Source organism: Glycine soja, chromosome 8, assembly GCF_004193775.1.
Source record: "Glycine soja cultivar W05 chromosome 8, ASM419377v2, whole genome shotgun sequence".
In the NCBI taxonomy this organism is placed as follows: domain Eukaryota; kingdom Viridiplantae; phylum Streptophyta; class Magnoliopsida; order Fabales; family Fabaceae; genus Glycine; species Glycine soja.
Window position 1 is genome coordinate 46,373,622 of NC_041009.1, and position 14,265 is coordinate 46,387,886.

The 14,265-nt window shown below is 28.8% G+C and overlaps 1 protein-coding gene across 1 annotated transcript; it reads left to right on the top strand.

Annotated features, from left to right (window-relative positions):
- Positions 1–9,956: 9,956 nt before the first annotated feature.
- On the top strand, positions 9,957–13,139 carry LOC114423692 (transcription factor bHLH62-like). The gene is made up of 8 exons (XM_028390539.1): positions 9,957–11,230; positions 11,321–11,554; positions 11,669–11,734; positions 11,836–11,904; positions 12,002–12,073; positions 12,190–12,411; positions 12,533–12,635; positions 12,737–13,139. The coding sequence occupies exons 1-8, from the start codon at positions 10,259–10,261 to the stop codon at positions 12,757–12,759; spliced, it is 1,761 nt and encodes a 586-aa protein (XP_028246340.1). The 5' UTR covers positions 9,957–10,258; the 3' UTR covers positions 12,760–13,139.
- Positions 13,140–14,265: the final 1,126 nt, after the last annotated feature.

Genomic DNA, 14,265 nt, shown 5'->3' on the forward strand with positions numbered 1-14,265 from the left:
TGTCAAAATAAAATAAAAAATAAAATTATAATTATGTTGTGTTCCGACATAATAAAATTATAATTTTATTGTACAAAAATATAAAAGACTCTCACTAACCTGTAAAATGAATGCAGACAAATCTAAAAATGGTAAATGTCGTTCAAAGGATAGAGCTTTGAATTCTAATGGAAAAAGGAACTGGGGAGAAAAGGTGAAGTGATGGTGGGTGTCAACGTTAGAGGGAAAATTGTGAGGGGAGGAAGGGGGTGTTGGAAAGGGAAGATGGTATGTTTGTAATTTCACCAAAGCTAGGCGTGAGATTGCAAATTTGGAGGTTGGAATAGCAATCCCCTTAGTTCACTTTCCACTTAAGTTTCTTTTTTTTTTATTATTATAAATTTTAGTGATTTTAGGAGTTTGTGATGGTGGGGCTTTATTCACTGTGCTAAAAGATTAGGCTTTATGTAAGTTATAAGAGTATGTAATTTCATGCCTTTTTCTGTACATATGGACTCGTGGGAAAACAAGAAGAAGAGAAAAAAATGTTGATAAAATACAAAAAGTTGTTAAAAATGGAAATACGGAAAAGAGCAAGATAAAAACATTGAATTATTTATATAGGTTTTATTTGTTTTTTATATGCTTTTTTATCACCCATTTTTTAATTCTTTGTTTGTTTTCTTTATCGTTAGTATTTTAGTCTATACAGAAATACAGGATAAATACTTATTTTAATAACTAAAATTTATAATAAGTAAATAATTTTGAACATATAAATTATATTAGAGTAAATAAGTTTCTTTTAAAATATAAATTACACATAGAAAATTCTACTGATTAATGATTTACTTTTTTGTTTTAAAATAGTTTATTTTAAGAGATTTTTATTTTACTTTTTATTTAATCAAGTAATTTTTAGAGTAATTTAGTGAAATTAATCAACCTATAATTTAAAGATAAAAAAATTATCTAACCTTAATCCCAAATTACAATTGAAAATTGAAATACACGTAAGAGTTAAATTATAATTTTTCTTTTTAATCGTCTTCTTAATTTGTTCTCTTATTCCATTTTAATATGCTTGTAAATATTTTAATTTTTTTTTCATAATTTTGTTATCCTAGTTCTTGATTATTTTATTAGTAGTCCCTGTATGAAATAAAATTAATATTATATGATATAGTTACTTAAGTCTCACAATTAGGGATAATATTTTTTTAACTTTTCCACAATTAAAGCTAGAAATATTAGTTAAATGTATTTATTATTTAAATAAAAACAATAATATTCCGACAAAACTCTTAAATACTTTTTTTACCTTTATTTTTTTACAAAATTATTCTCATAGGAGGTATATTGAGAAGGTGAGAATTTGAGTGTTGCTCATCTTTCTTCAGTGTATTAAATTAGGATTTAAAAGATTTTTTAAAAAAAATCTCATGATATTTAATTAAGATTTTTAAATGATATAAATAAGTATTTTAGTATTCAATTAAAAAAAATTAGATTTTCTATGGAGAATAAAAAAAATCCAGTGATATTCAATTGAGATTTTTTATAACTTATAAAAAGTATTTTGATATTAAAAAGTATATAAATTTGAGTGGATTATTTTTAAGAATGATTTTAATAGATTTTATCATATTTTTAAATATAAAATATGTATCAAACAATCTTATACAAATCCTTTAAAGTTTGCTATAAAAAATTTCTTATTTTTCAATTAGTTATCGAACTTTCTTTGGATTATTGATTATGGTTGAGAACAATTTCATTAGGATCTCTTTTAGAAGTGTTAGAGTGCTAAAAGCTATTCTAATTATACTCCTAATAAAACATCATAAAAGACTAGAGAAAAAACTGTAAAGAAGATAAAATAACAATGAGTTTTCATTGATTATGATTCATAGCAACAATAGTCTTTAAATACAAAATAAGACCTAGAAAGAATGGACTACAAAGGAATGTCCACATAACTGGGCCATTTTAGGGAAAATAACAAATAACGCGGTAAAGGAAAATAACAACAGAGGCCCAATTAGAGTTGCTTGGGTCAGCCCACTATCAAGGGGGAGCACTTGGATGAGTAGAACTTTTTTTTTTAATGACCATCCATATGGCGCCAGTTGCTTTTATTTTTGGACTTGTGTTATATACACTTCCTCTTTATTCTAACTTACATCCCTTTGGAAAAAAAAAGTCCCTAATATATAGTCCTTTATATTGTTGTTTCCGAAATATTTTACCTCCAACTTAAGGATGCCTTACATTCCAGCACTATCACAGAAAGTAATTCCTACATTCCTACATTGTTTTTTGGTTAAATTACTCATTTGGTCTATAATTTTACGATTTTTACCTTTTCAGTCCTTATAGTTTGAAATTGGTTTTTTTAGTCCATATAGTTTACATTTTAATTCTCTTTTAGTTCATGTAGTTTGAAAGTAGTTTTTTTAGTCCTTACCATTTGCATTTTAATTCCCTTTTAATTCCTATAGTTTACATTTTAATTCTCTTTTAGTTTCTGTAGTTTGAAAGTGGTTTTTTTAGTCCTTACCATTTGCATTTTAATTCCCTTTTAGTTCCTATAGTTTGAAAATAGTTTTTTTAGTCCCTATACTTTATATTTTAATTCCATTTTAGTCTTTACCATCAAAATATAAGTAATATTATTAATTACAATTAACTACAAAAACATTAACAAGTAATTCATAACTAATTTATCGCAAGATAATTTGTAATAAAAAAAATAGTTGTTAATTTATAACTAATTTGTAGCTAATTATTTATATATATATTTTTTATAATAAGGACTAAAAAGTAATTAAAATACAAATGATAGAGAATAAAAAGATCACTTTCAAATTATAGGAATTAAAATATAAACTATAAGGACTAAAAATAACACTTTTAAATTATAGGGATTAAAAAAAAAATTAACCTTTTTTTTTTCTCTTAGAGATTGGGGACCATTCTATCACACACAAATGCATGCATATACACACATAAGGAAATAAAGAATAAAAATAATTTAAATTAAAAACAATTCAAGTTGGTTAATATTTTGTAGAGTTCGTTCAAGTCATCACCATTAAAGTTCTAATGGGCATAAAAGATCCTAGAAAGAAAGCTAGGTTATACAAGTTATTAATTGTTCCTCCACCCACCCTTTCTACTGGTCTTTCAGTTATTGTTCCTGTCCTGTACCTTATCAGTTCTAATTAAGCCGAAAACTACAATCTCAAAATTCCCATGCGTCGAAACAAAATCACTCCGAACAAGTCTAACAATTAGAGTTTCTAGTTGGAGGGTTGTACGTAACTTAAGTATCTTCACTTATTATTCTGCTTACGTGAACTTTAATTTCTACCAAACAATGATAACTGCAATAATTAATTTTTTTTCCCTCTCGATCATAAATTTAAAACTATGCTGCTGACGGAAGAGCATAGATTTTCTTTGCTTCATTGTGAAGTACAACTCAAATTGACTTTGCTACTTCGTCCGTTTCCTTCTTTTTCTTTTTCATTTGATTTATTTATTGGTTCATTTCATTAATAAACTATGCTACTTTACAATTATAATCTAACTTCGATCTATACGGTATACCCGTCGGCTCCGACAAAGTAGAAAGCAGTGTAGACAACTTGTTCGACACATATGTCATCATTGCTTATAGTTTAAACCTTTGAAATTTAATAAGTTTATGATTTACGATGTCTCTTGTATTAAATAATGATAACTTTAAAATTTTCAGATTATTATTATTATTATTATAGGATGTATGGCAAATACGGCAAAGAAGATGTGAATGGTGTTGTATTATATTTGATTCACGAAACTGCATGTCATAAATATGGTACTGCAAATGTACCCTCACTCATAAACAAATTCAAAGGAGCTACATTTTCATTTGTTGACACTTTATTCATACAAATTTCTTTTAAACACGAATAGTTCTCACATATTCACATTCTTTACGGGGTTTGGGCCTGTACGTAGTTCTTACATATGCACGTGCTTAATTTCTACCAAACAAGGATTTAGATAGTAGTGTAAAATTTTGTTACATTAAGTGTGAGAATCCATTACTACTATGTGTAAAAAAATGTTGGGTCAACGATAATTATATACTGTGAGTAAGATTAATTTCTGACTCATGAGTTGAAAGAAAGACACTCTAATCTCTTTCCCAAGAAAAAAAAATCAATTTTAAGATTATCAAAATTAATTCTGGGAGAATTAATTGTGCTTGACAACTTATTAGGACAGTTTTTAAAGCGGACAAAAATAATTTTTATGTATAAAATTAATTTTAAGAGATGTAATTGTTTTTAAATTTTTATTGGTAAAATTAATTTTAGGTACACAACGTATAATTTTTTGTTAAAAAAAACAAGACGTATAAATTACATCGTAATTATTACATTCTAAAGCAGTTTTTATTTTCTGTTCTTCACGTTGTTTTTTGGATCCAAAGCTGTTAAAAAGTCATTGACACAATATACACATAATCAATCACAATATTGCAAGACTTGCTACGCTGTGAGTGTTTGACCTCTCACTTTCACGTGGAGCATTTTCTGGTTTATTTTACAATTTACAGAAAGCATCTTAAATGGAATATGCGTACTTTTAATAATAAAATAAAAAAGAATTTGACTAAACGGTAGGCACACAGATTTTTAAGCAGAAGCAGGACGTAGTTTACAAAGATAATGCACAAGAACGTAGAATCAAAGTTGCATCGAACGCGAGCCGCATAAACTAAATTTGACTATTGCAAAATACAAAGCATTCCCGACGATTATATATTATATCTGAGAGAGAGAAAAAAAACTATGTTCAACTATAATTCAATCACAATTTACATGCATTACAAATTTATTGATTTTAATTATTATTATTTTAAAAATCGTATACACAATTATTTGTGATAATTTTATATTATCATGGCATAATTATTATATTTTATCAAACAATTACAAAATATATATATATACACTTTTTTTTAGTATAAGTAGGTTAAGTAAGTACACCCATGATGTATTTTAAGATAATATTTAGTTATAACTTGTTGACATACTAACACCAAAACATACGTATGGATATTAGCCAAACTAGGTATTTGTGTGTGCCACACATTTACATAAATCATTTTTGTTATTTATTTATGTCAATCAAATAAAAATTACATTGTCTCGACCAATTCTCTCAAAAGAAGTTGATTCATTTTTAAGCATTTATAAGACTCAAAAGGATAGATCCCTAGAAACATTGCACTCTTGATATGTCATGTCCAAGACGTGCATCAAGGCACCCATACAACTTACGGTGTTGACAAAGTCATACATATACAAACACGTGCTCTTTAAGGGTCAATGTAAGCACTAAAACTAAATTTCACTGAAATTACAATGATCAAAAACACATTTTACTCTTTAAAGTGAATGAACTTCTTAAGGAAATTTTTTCTCCTCTCTCACAGTGAATATCATCAACAACTAGCTTTGGCCATCCCTATTATTAGTTCTACGACTTTAAGAGCATAATAAAGATTAAGTAAAGTTCTAAAGTCGATGATATGAAATATGATCATTTCATGTATTAAAGTCCAAAATTTGATAATAAAATGTTTAAGATTAGTTATCAATTACATTGAAATATTTTTTTTATGAGAAAACATATTTATAATTGAAAGTCATGAGACTAATCATTAAAGTGAAAGAAATCATCGAAATGAACTTTATTTTTTTACCCAACATATATTTAAAAAATCCAACTATCTATCAAACATGATCCACCTTGTTGGTAATAACCTTAGAAGTTATCATATAAAAAAATATCCTTATGAGATTAAGATGAGATTAATTTGTTAATCACATTAGGGATTAACTATTTCTGTTAAAAAAATGAGTAGGATGTAATTTATGAACTAACAAAGTTATTTTCTTTTTATCTTAGAGAATCATATTTCCTTAAAATTATATTTCTTGGGAATTACATTTCCTATAAATTAAAAAATATGTTTCGTATTTCTAAAATATTTTTGGGAATGAGAGGAATGAAAAAAAATATCCTTCATGAAAACATTGAATTTTTAGACATTACATGGATTTTTTAGTGAAAAACTTAATTAAAAAAAGATTTCCATAAATATTAGATTCATAGAAATGATTATTAAAACATTCATACCAAACATAAAAATCAACATTTTTAATTAGGGGTATTCACTGATTAGATTTAACTAAATCTATTATCCAATCCAGTCAAATTTTTATGAATTGGATTTGTGTAAATTTTTTAACATACCCAATTCAATTCAACCCAATCATAGATGAATTGGGTTAATTAAGTCTGAATATTTTTTTCTGTAAAAGTTTATTTATTTTTTAAATAATAATTTATTTTTGCCTAAATTTTTGTTATTATATAATGATTAAATACATTAAAAAGGAGATCAAATTATGATAATATATATTTAATTAATAGAATTAATGATTTTAATGTTAATATGATATTTTTATTTTAAATAAAAATAAAATATTATATTAGCACATAAGCAAAATTAAGATAAGAAGAAAAATAACTTAAAAAAGAGAAAAATTTATGGATCATTTAATTCACTAAAGTATGTGAGTTAAAAATTAATGATTTTATATTTAATAATTATCATATATATATATATATAATAATAATAATAAATTTAATTATATGATATGAGTTGGCTCTAATTAAAAAAAAAATCATTATCCAATTTGTATATGATAAAGTATTAATTGGATTGATCGTTTGGGTCACAACTTAACCTGCACCCGTTAACACTCTACTAATCCAAAATTGATTTCCGGGATACTTTAAAGAATTTCTTATCAAACATCCTTAGCTAATTATCTCTAAGCTTATACGGTTATCAGTGTAATGATTTTATCATAAGTAATAGTCATAAAAAATGTCCATCTTAATCCCCTCTGTTAATTTAATATTTTAAGGATCCATTCTTAATTCCGAATTAATGTTTCCAAATAAAGAATTTTGTTTTTATCATATTGTTCTATTGAATACTGTTCGTCATATCCATGTGTCTCAAGTTATCATTACTCGTGTTTTCCCCCCAACTTGCAGCTTCCAGGTTGAGTCCTTCAGGCATACATTATCGAGGCAAGATTTTAATTTTTTTTTTCCATATTTTTTTCGTTGGGTTAGGTAATTATAATGCTTTTCCGTTTTCATTTTTCTTTAATTGCTTTTATATTTTCAGTTGACTAAAAGAAAAGAAATAAGGAATCAAATTGTTGGTAGCACACCATTGGAATCATGAATTGAACCAATTTGTAAGGACAAAAGGAACAGCAAGTAGGAAAGACCCAACTTGAAAGAGAGACAAAAGGAACGTATCATAGGAATCACATGCAGGATCAATCATGATTCAGGTAATTGTTAATCCAAGTTGATGTTAATAAGGAGGACTTTAGGCTCTTTATTAGTTAGTTATTCCCTTAGGTGAATAAATTAGTTCATTTATTGATTAGTTGAGTTGAATACAAGTTCATTAATTTAATTTTATTTGAAAACTCAATCAAAAATAAATAAGAAAAGAATTTGTGCGCGTTAGTAGCGGTTGTTTGTGGGGTTATTTTTCATTGTCCGAAAGGTTATGTACCTAATAAACAAAGTACATTAAGAAATACAATGCACTAATTTCGAGGTCAAATAACCTAATATATGAAGGAGGGTGTTACCTACTGAAAGAAGCCATGTTATTATGAACAGGGCTTATTTACAAGCAACAAACATCTAGTTTGGAAATTAAAGAATCTTAAAGGACACTCTCTTTTAAGAAAAATATATATAGTTCATTCTACCGAGATGCTAAACGAACTTTAATTTAATTACAATGACAAGCTCAAGCATTCATAAACAGTTGCGGATCATCTCGATTTTGGAGAAAAATCAAACTGATTTTCATATTTAATTAACGTTGTTTCTAGACAACGGCTTGAAGCCTAGATAAAAAAAAAGGTTCTTAAGTATATTCATGAAGAAGAAATCTATTTTATTATGAAGCATTGAATTGAATACTATATATTACCATACTATAAAAATTTGGTAAAATAATACCTTAAGAAATTATTTTTTTATTGAAATACGTAAAATTATATTATATATAATTCTTTTGTTTTTTTTATAATTTTTATAATAAATATATATATTTTAATTTTTTAATCAATATACACTGGTTAATCATATCCTAAAAGTTTAAACAAAAGATAATATGTACATATAGTATACATCTCAAAATGCTAACTCAAAAGACTAAGAAATTAACTCCTCCAAAATAAAAAACTTTAAAAATAAAAATGAAAATATAATTATTAATTAAAAATAAAAATTTAAATAATTACAGAATTTATTGCAACGTTTATAAAAATGAAACCTTCAAATATTACAAACTAGTTAAATATCATGTGCAGGTATTAATTTTAGAATTTATATATATATATATATATATATATATATTATATTTTTTAATGTATTTAAATATTATATTTTGATTAATAAAATATATTATTATTATTTTCATAATCATTATAAAAATATTTATGATAATTTAATAAAATTATAATGATAAAAAAGTTACCATAATTATAAAAATATTAATATTAATTAAATTTAAATTAGAATTATAATATATTATTGTTATTATTTAATTTGAATTAGAAAATATAATTATTTATTTATCATTGGTTACTATAATTATAATAATTATCTTAATTAGAACAAAAATATATATTAGTATTATTAATTAATTTTAATTATAATATAATTATATTATTAATTAAATTATTTTAATATTAATGATTTTGTAATTATAATTTAGCAAGAATGAATATGGTGATGTCACGTGACATTTTTTCATGTGGAAAAACCTTTTTTATATAAAATTAATTAATTTTAATTATAATTTATTTTTATATTATTAATTAGAATATTTTAATAATTAATGATTATATAATTATAATTTAGTGAGAATAAATATGATGATGTCATGTGATATATGCTTACCTGGTATTGTTCACGTGACAAAACTTTATTTTATATAATAAATAAATAAATAAGTAGAGTAGATTCATTAGTGGGGTAGAAAAAATTAAACTTACAATAAAGCACTGATAAGTAGAAAAAGATATGCCTTAAATTATTTTGGTTTTGCTGTTCTTTAGGTAAGTTATTTCTGTTTTTTAGGGTTTTGTGGAAGCCTTTGTAGCAAGTGATAATGAGGTTTGACGCACACGGAGAAGTTGCGATGACATTTCTCTGCAAGAAAGAAGAATGTCTCATCGTATAATTGTAGTGTTTTGTGAAGATTAAAAGTCATCATTATTTATAAAATTAAACCGTCAAAACTTGTAACTTAATACCATTGTCTCTAATTGAACGAAAAATATATGATTGTAATAGACAATCTGATTGAACTTTTTAAAAATTGAGAGTTCTATTTGAACATTCCTAAATAATTAAGGAAGCACATGCATAATTAAGAAAAAAAAGGAAATAAAACACTCGTATATTATAGAAGTTAAAAAGTTATTTAAGCCGTTTATTTGTTTGATTTCCTTCTCTTGATTCCACACGTTGAGAAGTTTATATTCATACTTACATGAGGGGAAATTAGATGGAGGAGTAACTTTTGGTGGCATTTGCATGGTGTTGTTGGAAGAGAGAATGCACATTTCAAGAAAAGGGATAGGAGACATTTTGGTGTTGTGACGTCCAAGGCCCGCCAAACACACTCGACCCCGTCTTTTACGGAGAGGTAATATTCTCCAACTCGAGTTCAACACACAAGACAAACAACACAAGTGAAGGGAGAGACAGAGAAAAAAAACTAAACAGTACTTACCACATTACTGACTACCACTCCGATGCTACAAACGATGTTGCAAAACTATTATAAACAACTCAAAGAAAAACAAAAGGTCAAACATACACAACTTGGACTCAACTTGTGTTGGATCTCTATTTAGGCCCCCCTCTGCATCCCCATCTACCCCCCCTTCCTTCCTTCATCTCTTTTCTTTTCCCATTTGCTTAGCTTTTTCATTTACCAGATAATAATAAATTTCCCTTTTCACACCCTCCCCTTCTCAAATTGATCACTCCATTCCACCCTCTAATGTAATCCATTCTTAACCAATTTTTATTTTAGGCCTTCATAACTTACATAACATCATTCTTCATTATCCAACTTTTGGCTTCACCAATCTGTTCCTCCATGGAAAACCAATTCTTTCTCAATGCTGGTGTGCCCCCTCAGCTGCATTTTGAGCCTTCTCCACACCACCATCATCACCATCTTTGTCCACCACCCTCTTGGCAATCATCACTGTCTTCTGCCATGGATGTTCAAGTCACTGTTTTGAATTGTTCAACTGAGCAGAACCCGGATTGCTTCTACAACAACACCCCCACATGGGACAAGTCAACGGATCATCATGGTCTTCAGTTTGATTCAGCTCTGAGCTCAATGGTGTCCTCTCCTGCAGCCTCCAATTCCAACATGTCAAGTGAGAATTTTGTCATCAGGGAATTGATTGGAAAATTGGGAAACATTGGTGCTGGCTCTGATGAGATTGAGATCTCACCTCATTCTCAGCCTTTGGTTGGTGCATCTTCCTACATCAATTGCAATAACAACAGCACCAACACATCATGTTATAGTACCCCTTTGAGTTCTTCTCCAAAGGTGAACATGAACAAGATCCCCACAATGGTGAAGCACTTGGTGAAAGAGGGCATGCCCCTAAGTTTGGGGACATCAACGTCCTTGAATTCCACCGTGGCGGAATTCTCAGCTGATCCTGGCTTTGCTGAGAGGGCTGCAAAGCTTTCTTGCTTTGGAAGTAGGAGTTTCAATGGCAGGACCACCCAATTGTGCCTCAACATTGCTGAATTGGCTCAGAGATCTTCTCCATTGGTGGAAAATGGGAAGAAGCAGCTCCCTAGAGTCTCAAGTAGTCCATCACTCAAAGTGCTTGGATCTCAAATGGGTACTCAGGAGAACAAGAATTCTCCATTGCAAGACCTAATGGAAGTGGCCAATTCTCAAGAGGAGTCCGCAATCTCTGAACAAACACCAAATGGAGACACTGGGGAGAAACCTTCCCCTTATGTGAATTCTAGGAAAAGAAAAGGTCCATCCAAAGGAAAAGCCAAAGAAACTTCAACCTCTACCAACCCCCCTATGGTAAGGACTTTTTTATGTCAAAATTGTTTTGTTTTAACGCTTCTGTTTCAAATTGGCATTTCCTGAATCCCAAAGGGTCTTTCACTTCAGGCTGCTGAAGCTAGCGATGACTCGAATGCAAAGCGCAGCAAGCCTAACGAAGGTGAGGGGAATGAAAATGGCCAAGTGAAGGCAGAGGAAGAGTCCAAAGGAGGTAATAATAGTAATGCAAATGATGAGAAACAGAACAAGAGTAACTCAAAACCTCCTGAGCCTCCAAAGGATTACATTCATGTTAGAGCAAGAAGAGGTCAAGCCACTGATAGTCATAGTCTTGCAGAAAGAGTAAGAAAAGAATCACTGTCATTTTCTCATTTTCTTTCTCTGAATGACACTGGCTAAAAAACATGTGTAGCCTTTTTTCCATTTTGACATTGTGTAAACCAATTTTTGAAATAGGTTCGGAGGGAGAAAATCAGTGAAAGAATGAAGCTTCTCCAAGATCTTGTCCCAGGTTGCAACAAGGTGCATGTGCTGATAAGCTAAATCAGAATTCAAACAAATTAAGTCTTTTTTTTTAATGTGTTCCTTTACTAATTTGGTTATGAATTGTTTGTTCCTTTTAGGTCACGGGTAAAGCACTAATGCTTGATGAAATTATAAACTATGTTCAGTCATTGCAGCGCCAAGTTGAGGTAAAGCCAGTCTTAGCCAATAAGCATATCAAATGATGGTCATAATAATGTTTTAGATTTCTTGCTCATTAAGAATGCCTTTTTTTTGCTGTTGCAGTTTCTGTCTATGAAGTTGGCTTCTGTTAACACCAGGCTGGATTTTAGTATTGAGAGTCTAATCTCAAAAGATGTAAGTTTCAGGGCTCTAGACAATGGTTTTGCTTTTTTCAACTAAAAATAATAATAAAAATTATTGCTTTTCTTTTTTTCCTGAGTTGGGATTTGTTGGCTTTTTGGTGATTTCAGATATTTCAATCAAATAATTCTTTGGCACAGCCAATATTCCCAATAGATTCCTCGGCGCCACCCTTTTATGGGCAACAAACTCAGCCAAACCCAGCAATCCACAATAACATTCCTAATGGAACTATGACCCACAACTCAGTGGACCCATTAGATACTGGTATGTGCCAAAACCTTGGCATGCATTTACCACACCTAAATGGTTTTAATGAAGGTGGCTTTCAGGTAATCAATTCCTCCTAGTTGTTTGTTTCTCTTATAAAAACAACAGTAAAAGAAAAAAAAGTATCTTATTTTTAAAGTTTCGTGTACTTTTCTCTAATTCTTCTTATCCAATGATTTTCAGTATCCAATAACATTCTCTGAAGATGACCTCCACACCATTGTTCAGATGGGATTTGGCCAAACTGCAAATAGGAAAACACCAATACAATCTCAGAGTTTCAATGGTAAATAAAGCAAAGAGAAAAAAAAATGCTAGTGACACATCATTTTCATTAGGCCCCAAAAATTGATCTTTATGTTAATTTTAATTTTTTGTCTAATATAGGCTCAAATCAAGAACCCCTATGAAAATCAAGCTCTGATTCACCATTCATTACGCCTGAATTGAAGCTCGGAGGAATAGGAAGACTACTGCTGTACACAACAAAAAGAAGAGATTTAATTTGAACCACCCCTTGAATTATTAAGCCATTATTATCACTAGGTCTAATAGAACCCTCTTTTGTCCTTATGTATGTTAGCCATTTTCTTTTCTTACCCTTTTCATGATTTTAATTTTTAATCATCAGGGGCAGTTCTTTTCATTATTTTTTTTACAACCTATTCACTGTAAAATCTTTAGGACCGATTCTGTATTCTCTTTGGTGCAAATTCTTATTATTACGGCACCAATTGTAAGATATAGTGCTTATTAAAGGAGTTTTTCTACTACCCAGCCATTATGATTATCCCTCCTCACTTTGTCTATTATTGTACGCTTTATATAATTCATACATCACATCAACCCACAAAGATTTTTCGTGGGACTTTATTAAAATCACATTAAAGATCATGTCAATTAACCTTCTCCTAAATCGCGTAATCTGGTCGATGTGATTCTCACTTGTGTTGCTAACCAGCTGTATTAGTGGGACCATTTTTTTTTTATCTTAAAATTCTAATTCTAATTTTAAGTGATTAGGACATTTGGTTAATTTGAGCTGTGGTCAACTACAACTTGTGGCATTTTTCTTTTTCTTTTTCCCTGTAACTTTCTTTGGTTCACCAAAAGCAGAAGCTTCTGTGCCTGTTTTTTACTGAATGGATTAGAAAAATCCAAGGGAAAAACATTAGAAATTGTAGAGGTTAGAAGTTAGAAGTTATAACCGCCCCTTTAAGAGAAAACATTTTTTGTTTTTACTAATATATGTGAACATTAAAGGAATCCCAGGTTGGCAGTGGTGAACTTCTGACTAGGCCCAATGAATCATTGAGCTTTATAATTTCACAACTTTTATTATTAATTTTGTGAATAAGAAAAGGGGTTTGTAGTGGAGTTCAGGTTTGAAAAAGATACTCTGGAGATATTATACTAATCTTTTTCTGAGAGGTTGTTAGCAAAAATCCAGTTTGTAAGGATAAACAAAAGATTTATTGGTTCTGTTCATACTATTTTAATATACTAGGTCTATAATTGGTTTGCAGATTAGTGTGATTTAATTATTGAAAAGATGCTTTGAATGTGGTGCTGTATACAGCAGAGTTGCATATATTTTATTATTTATTGTATTATTGTATGAAATACCTAGCTTTTTTTTAAAGCCAAAAAATAAACAAGTCGAAATAGAAAGTGTTAATCTGACAACTTTGTCTCCAAAAACTACAAAGGACTAATCATATAGCGACGTGTCAAAGCACGTATTGATAGACATTTTTATTAAGATTTAATGTGAACAATTATTAAAAGACAACACAATTAATGAATTAAATTAATTGATTTTGTATAAATTAATTTACATAGTAGCATTTTGAATAATGTGAACCTATTACCTTTAATAGTATTTATATTTATTATAGTTTCGTCTTTTTCCCTTA